Source organism: Ovis canadensis, chromosome X (assembly GCF_042477335.2).
Source record: "Ovis canadensis isolate MfBH-ARS-UI-01 breed Bighorn chromosome X, ARS-UI_OviCan_v2, whole genome shotgun sequence".
Taxonomy (NCBI): Eukaryota; Metazoa; Chordata; class Mammalia; order Artiodactyla; family Bovidae; genus Ovis; species Ovis canadensis.
In genome coordinates, this window is record NC_091727.1 from 58837538 (window position 1) to 58847274 (window position 9737).

At 37.6% G+C, this 9737-nt stretch overlaps 1 protein-coding gene across 5 annotated transcripts in view; it reads left to right on the top strand.

Annotated features, from left to right (window-relative positions):
- Window positions 1-8789, top strand: part of ZNF41 (zinc finger protein 41) — a 42173-nt gene extending 33384 nt beyond the window's left edge. For all 5 annotated transcript variants that reach the window (XM_070291702.1, XM_070291704.1, XM_070291703.1 and 2 more), the window contains one exon: window positions 6384-8789. In XM_070291702.1, the coding sequence (XP_070147803.1) occupies window positions 6384-8419 (2036 nt within the window). In that variant the 3' untranslated portion in view covers window positions 8420-8789. The remainder of the gene's footprint in view (window positions 1-6383) is intronic.
- Window positions 8790-9737: the final 948 nt, after the last annotated feature.

Here is a 9737-nt window from a genome sequence, read left to right on the forward strand (position 1 = left end):
GAATGTTGGTGTGTTTAATGTTGTCCCAGAGGTCTCTTAGGCTGTCTTCATTTCTTTTCATTCTTTTTCTGTATTCTTTTTTCTATATTTCTATATTTGTGGCAGTGATTTCTACCATTCTGTCTTCCAGGTCACTTATCCATTCTTCTGTCCCAGTTATTCTATATTGATTCCTTCTAGTGTGTTGTTCATCTCTGTTTGTTATTTAGTTCTTCTAGGTCTTTGGTAAACATTTCTTGTATCTTCTCCATTCTTTTTCCAAAATCCTGGATGATCCTGGATCATCTTTACTATCATTATTCTGAATTCGTTTTCTGGAAGGTTGCCTATCTCCACTTTGTTTAGTTGTTTTTCTGGGGTTTTATCTTGTTCCTTCATCTGGGAGATAATCCTGTGCCTTTTCATTTCTGATTAACTTTCTGTGATTGTGGTTTTCATTCTGGAGGCTTCAGTACTGTAGTTCTGTTTCTTCTGTCTGCCTTCCAGTGGATGAGGCTAAGAGGCTTGTGCAAGCTTCCTGATGGGAAGGACTGGTGGTGGGAAAAACTGGGTCTTGCTCTGGTGGGCAGGCTATGCTCAGTAAAACTTTAATCCAGTTGCCTGCTGATGGGTGGGGGCTGTGCTCCCCTCCTGGTAGTTGTTTGGCCTGTGGTGACCCAGCCCTAGAGTCTACAGGCTCTATGGTAGGGCGAATGCCAAACTCCCAAGAGGGTTCACACCAAGGGGCAACTCCCAGGACTGCTACTTCCAGTGCCCCCATCCCTGTAGAAAGCCACTGCCGACCCACACCTCCAGAGGAGATCCCCCAACACTAGCAGGTATGTCTGGTTCAGTCTCCTGTGGGGTCACTGCTCCTTTCCACTGAGTCCTGCTGTATACAGGATTTTGTGTGTGCCTTCCAAGAGTGGAATCTGTTTCCCCCAGTCCTGTGGAAGTCCTGTAATCAAATCCCACTGCCCTTCAATGTGAGATTCTCTGGGGATTCCTAGTCCCTTTGCCAGATCCCAGGCTGGAAAGCCTGACATGGGGCTCAGAACCTTCACAACAGTGAGAGAGCTTCTTTGGTATTATTGTTCTCCAGCTTGTGGGTTGCTCACCTGGTGGGTATAAGATTTGATTTTTATCATGATTGCAATCCCTCTACCATCTTGTTGTGGCTTCTTTGTTTTTGGACATGGAATATCTCTTTTGGTGGGTTCCAGTGTCCTCCTGTCGATGATTGTTTAACAGCTAGTTGTGATTTCAGTGCTCTCACAGGAGGAGATGAGCGTACACCCTTCTACTCTGCCATCTTCAATGATCTGAAGGATATTTGGATAGTTTCCAGTTTGGGTGATAATGAATAAAAGTGCTATAAATATGTTTACATATTTTATGTGATGATGAGATTTCATTCACTTGAGTAAATATCTGTGAGTCAGACTGCTGGGTTGTATAGTAAGTATATGTTAACTTTATTAAAACTGCCAAATTGTTTTCCAAAGTGACTATACAATTTTAAATTCTAACTAGCTATGTATGAGAGTTTCAGTTGATCTACATTCTCACCAGCACTTGGAATTGTCCATTTAAAAAATTTTAGCCATTCTAACAGTAAGATAGTTGTATCTTACTGAGGTTTTAATTAGCATTTCCATAATATCTAATATTTGACATCTATATATCTTCTTTGGTGAAGTGTTTTTATAAATCATTTGCCTAGTTTCTATAGGAAACATTGTTTTCTTATTGTTGAGTTTTAAAGTTCATTATATATTCAGGATAAAAGTTATTTATCAGATATGTGTTTTGCAAATTTTTTCTTTTTATTTGCTTATCAATATCTTTCATGAGGCATTTAAAATTTTAACAAAGTCTAATTTATCTTTTTTCTTGTTTTATGGATTGTGCTTTTGGTATTGCATCTAAGAAATCTTCACCTAATCCAAGGTCACAGAAAAATTAGGTTTTACATTTAGTTCTATGATTCATTTTGCATTAGTTTTTGTATGTGATTTAAAGTATGGATCAAAGTTTTGTGTTTGTTTTTTGTTTTTGCACATAGCTATTCAATCATTTCAGCATCATTTACTTAAAAACCATCCTTTCAACTGAAATGCCTTTGCACTTTTATTGATAATCAGTTGTCATATGTGTGTGGGTCTCTTGCTAGACTCTTCATTCTGTTCCACTGAAGTATTCATCTGTATTTACACCATTCCCACACAGTCTTGATTACTGTAGCTATATAATAAATTTTAAATCATGTAGTATTAGTCCTCCAAGTTTGTTCTTCTCTTTCAAATTTGTTTGGCTACTGTAAGTACTTTGTATATCCATTTGAATTTTATAGTCATTTTTTTGTTGCTATGAAAGTGAGTTTTGATTGTGATTAAATTTAATCAGTTTAGAGGTAATTAGCATCTTGATATTATCAACTTTTTCAATTCAGATATATAAATGATTTGATATATTTATATATTGCAAATTGATTACCGCCATAAGGTTAGCTGCCACTTCCATCTTATTGCAGTTACTATTTCTTTTTTGTGGTAAAAACATTTAAGATCTACTCTCTAGGCAACATGCAAGTTTATGATGCAATGTCATTATCTATACTCCCTATGCTGCACAATAGGTTCCCAGAACTTGTTTATCTCGTAACTGGAAGTTGGTGCTCTTTGACCAGTATCTCCCCATTCTCTCCACCCTCCAGTCCTCAGGAACCACTACTCGACTCTGTTTCTCTGAGTCTGGCTTTTATAGATTCTATATACAAGTGATAATACCATGCAATATTTGTCTTTGTCTGACTTATTTCACTTAGCATGATGCCCTCAACATTCAGCCAAGTTGTAGCAAATGGCACAATGTCCTTCATTTTCATGTATGATATTAGTAATATTCCATTGTATATGTACACCACATCTTTATCCATTCAGTGTTGACAGACACTTGGGTTGTTTTCATATCTTGCTGTTGTGAATAATGCTGCAATGAACATGGGAGAGCAGATATCTCTAAAAGATCCTGATTTCAATTCCTCTGAATATGTGCCCAGAAGTGGAATTGTGGGTTTTCTCTGAATTTTTTGAGGCGCCTCCATACTGTTTTTCACAGTGGCTGCACCAACAGTGCACAAGGGTTCCCTTTTCTCCACCTCTTTGCCAACACTTGCTATTGCTTATCTTTTTGATAATGGCCATTCTAATAGATGTGAAGTGATATCCATTGCGGTTTTGACTTTTCATTTCCCTAAGGATTACTGATATTGAGCACCTTTTCATGTAGCTATTGGTCATTTGCACAGATTCTTTGGAAAAATGTCTATTCAGTTTCTCTGCCCATTTTAATTGTTTTGTTTGGTTTTTTGTTTTTGCTTTTTTACTGTTGAGCTGTGTGTGTTCTTTATATATTTTGCCTATTAACTCTTTATCAGATATATGATTTGTAAATATCTTCTACCATTCCAGAGGTTGTCTCTTCATTTTGTTAATTCTTTTGCTGTACATTTTTAATGTTTTCTTGATGTCTGCCATATTTGATAGTGTTTCCCTAATCTGATCCTACTCTGTGCTCTCTCTATCCAGATGATACATTTTCACCTTGTGATCAGATTTCACTATTTCATGAAATGGCTCTTAAGTACTCCAGAATGTATGTCTCTTTCTTTTTTCTCATCCTCCATCCCACAGGAACTCAGGGAAAACATAGGATTTTAGGCCGTGTAATAACTGAGGCTTTTGTGTGAAGTGTTAGTTGCTCAATCATGTCTGACTCTTTGCAAACCCATGAACTGTAGCCTGCCAATCTCCTCTGTCTATGGAGTTCTCTAGGTAAGAATACTGGAGTGGGTAGCCATTCCTTTCTCCAGGGGATCTCCCCAACTCAAGGATCAAATATGTGTCTCCTGCATTGCAGGTGGATTCTTTACATCTGAGCCATCAGGTAGGCCCCTAAGGCTTTTACTTGTATGTTTTTAGAAAGGTCCCAGAATTAAGAGCCTACTTCTCAGATTCACAGACATAGAGAACATACTTGTGGTTGCCAGGTGGAGGAGGGGTAGACTGGGAGTTTGTGATTAGCAGATCAAACTATTATATATAGGATGGAAAAACAGCAAGGTCTTACTGTATAGCACATGGAACTATATTCAATATCCTATGATAAACCATAGTGAAAAAAGAATTTTTTTAAAATCCATTCTTACACTGAAGAAAGAAAGCCAGTTTCTTATTGCACAACTTGGGGCTTAATCGGGGAAAGAAACTACATACTAATTTGAACAGGAGAAGTTTAACATTAATTATTGACTGTTGTGGGATTGAAGTAATAAGGGATTAGCCAGTAAGAGTAAAGAGAACTCTAATGAATAAAGAAATAGCAGATTAGTGTGTGAGAGTACCTCAAGGGCTGTGAAGGAACACCCAAAGAAGAGCCTCCTCTGCTTCCTACAGATGAATACAGACCTTATAGGGAGGGCATATCCACAGCTCATGGCATGGCAGAAGAGTTGCTGTTGTGCTGCACTGGTGAAACTTGCTGGAAATCTGTCCTCCGGTTCCAGAAAAAGCTGATCATGGGGCAGTGTTTCATTGGAAATATTCCACTGCAAATCATCTGAGAGGAGTGCCAGAAGTGCTGGGTGCTTCTGGCTGCAAAGAATTGCAGAAGCTGGGTTCTTGGGAAGCCATAGGAGCAGCAGGAGTTGGGTGCTAAAGAAGTCAAGATCTGGGTGCCTGGGAAACTGCATGTGTATCAGGAGCCAGATGCTGCTGAAGCCGCCGCACTTCTGGAGCCTGGTGCTAAACAAGTTGCCCTTGCTGGAGGAGCATGCTGAGTGAGCTCACTAGAACCAGGAAGCAAAACCCCTTCTTCCAGTGTTTCTCCATCACCCCTTGTTGATAAGGTTCAACATCATGCCAGCTACCAAAGGAAAAGAGACTCAGATCCATTTTTGTAGAGTGGGCAAGGAAGTGTGATTCGGGGTTAAAAGGCAATAAATTGATAACTGGAGCACTTATTCTTCAATTTTTCTGAAGCAAAGCATGGAGAATATTTATTAAACTTAAATGTATTGAATTTGGGGAGATAGTCAGAGGAAGGTACTTTGTTCTCTTCCAGAAGGATTCTTCAAGTGTATGCTCAGAGGAATTCAAAAGACCATAGATTATATTTAGAAAGGGAAGATAACTGCATGAAATGTTAATAATGTCAGACTTTGTGTGTTAATTCTTTATGTTGTAACAGAATTGTGCCAAACTGAGTATCAGTATGAGTGGTACCATATCTGCTTTATACATTCATAACAGACATTCATTTATATACCTCCCCAGAAGTGTACTGAAATTACAGCTGATAATCAAGGGCAATAAATTTTGAATATGCACAGAGGAGCAAAGCAACAAGCTTAATATAGCTATATCCTCTCTTACATAAGCATTCTCATGTGAATAGGTCCATTCAACAAATCAGCTCTGATCCTGTTGGGTTATTCAGGAACCATGTTCCAAGTTATTGCTCTGCCATCTCCTATGCCATTGTTGTCAGCTGGGTTGGTTGATGTTGGATCATTGTTGAGTCCTCTGGGCTGGGGAAGGGAGAAATGGAGATTTGCCCACTGTCTTAAGGCCTGGCCTAGGTGCAGCAAATGTCACTTCTGCTCACACTCTACTGGTAAGAACGAAGTGAGACTGATAAAGGTAAAGTCCAGCTATGTTCTATTTCTATAAAAGAAGAGGTGAATAGATACTGGTGGATGGCTTACAGTTTCTACCATAGATGGATGGCTTACCTTATTTGACACTTGTTGAAAGCATATATTTTTCCTGTAGACATAGAGGAATTGGTATTTGAGGACTATAAATTTAATGGAGATGCTCATAATAGTTCAGAGGGAAAAACAAAAGGAAGCAGAGAGATTATTTTTTAGAGCTAATGTATAATAAGGACATGCATTCTGAAATATTTCTTCCTTTCATTCTTCACCCATAACAGACTTCAGTTTCGTCTTCTGATTACCCTACTCACTGTCCTGACTTCCTACATAGTGGATATGGATTCCCAAGGTTCAAACCCCATCTCTTACTTATTTAGCTATTTAATCTTCAGCAAGTTACATAACTTCTCTGTGCTTCTGTTCTCTCATCTGTAAAACATGATTGATAATGATAGCTACCCATTAGGGTTTAGTGAAGATTAAATGAGCTATTTTGTGTAAAACACTTGGAAATAGTATCTGGTACATCATAAATGGTATATAATTGTTTTGCATATATTAAGTATTCTAGAAGAATTTTTATGGACTCTTCTATTATATGGACTCTTCTATTTTTTTGTTCATCCTGTCCAAGCTTCATGATAACTGTTCTGAAGTCATTTTCATTTTTTTTCTTTCTTTTTAGATGAGGGTTTTGGGCAAACTCAACAACAGAGAATTTCTGGAGAAGTTTCATTCCACTGTGAGAAAATTGGTCAATCCATAGGAAAAGATTCATTGTGTTCCATTATAGAAGAACTGTGGCAAGGTAATGACCAGCTAGAAAGAAATCAAGAAAACCAAAATAACCCTTTAAGTCATGTGAAAATATTGACTAAGGAGAGTGGCTATGAATATAAAAATATTGAAAAAATAATTCATGTGAGTACCAGGCTTGTTCCTTCAATTAAAAGACTCCATAACTTTGATACATTTGGAAAAAGTTTGATGCATACTTTAAATTTACATAACCACAATAAAAGCAATGCAACAAAGAACTTTGATAAGATTTTTGGAAATGGTAACAATTTTGCACATAGCTCTTCCTTTACTAAGAATGAGAATGCTAATAGAGGAGCAAACTCCTATGAACTTAATCAATGTGAAAAACATCTTGACCACAAACAAGTTCTCACCCATCAGAAAATTCATACTGGAGAGAAACTTTATGTATGTACTGAATATGTGAATACCTTTACCCAGGAGTCACATCTTTTTGAGCATCAGATAATTCATGCTGGAGAAAAATCTCATGAATGCAATAAGGATGAGAATATCTTCATTCAGAAGCCACAAATTGAGGTACCTCAAAGTGTTTACACAAGAGAGAAACCTTTTATATGTATTCAATGTGGGAAGGCTTTTACCCTCAGGTCAAACCTCATTACACATCAGAAAATTCATACTGGGCAGAAACCCTATAAATGCAGTGAATGTGGAAAAGCCTTTTTCCATAGATCATATCTCTTTAGACATATGAGAATTCATACAGGAGAAAAACCTTATGAATGCAATGAATGTGGAAGAGGATTTTCTCAGAACTCTGACCTCAGTATACATCAGAAAACTCATACTGGAGAGAAACACTATGCATGCAGTGAATGCGGGAAAGCCTTCACAAGAAAATCAGCACTCAGGATGCATCAGAGAATTCACACAGGAGAAAAACCCTATATATGCACTGAATGTGGAAAGGCCTTCATCCAGAAATCCCATTTCAATACACATCAGAGAATTCATACTGGAGAAAAACCTTATGAATGCAGTGACTGTGGAAAATCATTCATTAAGAAATCACAGCTGCATGTGCATCAAAGAATTCATACAGGAGAAAAACCTTATATATGCACAGAATGTGGAAAGGTCTTTACTCATAGGACAAATCTCACTACACATCAGAAAACTCATACTGGAGAGAAGCCATATATGTGTGCCGAATGTGGGAAGGCTTTCAGTGATCAGTCAAATCTCATTAAACACCAGAAAACTCATACTGGAGAGAAACCCTATAAATGCAATGGCTGTGGAAAGGCCTTCATATGGAAGTCACGCCTCAAAATACATCAGAAATCTCATATTGGAGAGAGACACTATGAATGCAATGAATGTGGAAAAGCTTTTATCCAGAAATCAACACTCAGTGTACATCAGAGAATCCATACAGGAGAAAAACCCTATGCTTGTCCTGAATGTGGGAAGGCCTTTATCCAAAAATCACACTTTATTGCACACCATAGAATTCATACTGGAGAGAAGCCTTACGCATGCAGTGACTGTGGGAAATGCTTCACAAAGAAGTCACAACTCCGAGTGCATCAAAAAATTCACACAGGAGAGAAACCCAACATATGTGCTGAATGTGGAAAGGCTTTCACTGACAGGTCGAATCTCATAACACACCAGAAAATCCATACTAGAGAGAAACCCTATAAATGTAGTGATTGTGGAAAATCCTTCACCTGGAAGTCACGCCTCTCTATCCATCAGAAATCTCATACTGGAGAGAGACACTATGAATGCAGTAAATGTGGGAAAGCTTTCATCCAGAAAGCAACACTAAGTATGCATCAGATAATTCACACAAGAAAGAAAGCTTATGCTTGCACACAGTGTCAGAAGGCCTTCACAGACAGATCAAATCTTATTAAACATCAGAAAACTCATAGTGCAGAAAAACTATAAATCCAGTGACGGAAAATACCTTCAGCTGGAAATCATAATGGGATGTGCATCAGCTGTCTCACAGAGGTGACAAGGAGTGCCTGATGCTGCAATCATTGCACAGGGCGAGTAGATATGACAGACTATAAATAGCTTAAGTGAACAGAAGGTCAACAAAGCCAAGTATTCTTCAGTCAGGTGGAATACAAGTTGATATGCGATTATATGTGTAGGGAGCCACTTTGGTAAAGCATTTGAGCAATAGCCCTGATTGGTTTCACGATTCACACAGACACTCTCATTCTCCTGCAGATGGTAGAGATAGAGACCCCAGGAGATGACTTGTAATCTCTTGTGCTTCACTTTTTGAATAAAGGGCTTTATAAATGCAGCACTGATTTGTTCTTCACACCCTGAAACGTAAAACTACTCAATACTGACCAATTGTTTTCAAATTTCTAAGGTGGGGAGAAGAGCATTCATTGTCCAAACACTTCTAGGGCATTGAAGTCAAGGCAAAAACCAATTTAGGAATATATTAATAGATCTATGAGTAGAAGCCGGAAGTTTTTATGATAATTGACATTTAAGACACAGAAAAGATTGCCCTGAGGAAGCACTCTTTTTCTTCCCTTTGAGACATCACCGTGGTATATTTTTAAAATATGAAATACAATTTTTAAATTTAATTTCTGACTTTATGCATTGGCAAATTAAGCATAGCTCTAGCCTATGTTACAGGAATGTAACATATTAAATGTTACATATGCCTAAAGGTGGCAGTTGTTCCCTTATCAATTCAATTCCATGCTGTGGCAGCAGGTGATTCACACTTGAAAGTAGTGAACACACCTTCTAATCTGTACTCCCAAAGCTATCATTTAGGTAAGCTGCAGACCATAAACTTCTTATCCCCTTAGTAACTGAACCTGAGACAATGAAACTGAGCCACAGCACTCTGGACTTCCACTGAAGCTTCTGCTCTCTTGGGGATTCCTGTTTGAAAAACAGTTGAGAAATTGGGTTTCAATACATAAAATGGTGGGTTTTCTTCCAAGTTAGTTAATTTTACATATTCATGTTTATGTGCACATTAAGAGTAATTTTGTGTGGATTGCTATGGGATAAAGTCATGTTGCATTAGTTATTTAGCCTAAGATATGATTATAAATTATAGTTGAATAACCGGAAGACTTCTCTAAAAAGAGCACTGCTTTTTTTAAGCACTGATATGTAAACACTTTCTTGTTTTTAATTAAAATTTTTTTACAATACTCATAAGAAAAGGGGCTTTCTTTCTAGCATGTAGTTTTATTTTGTTTTTAAACTTTTTAATTAT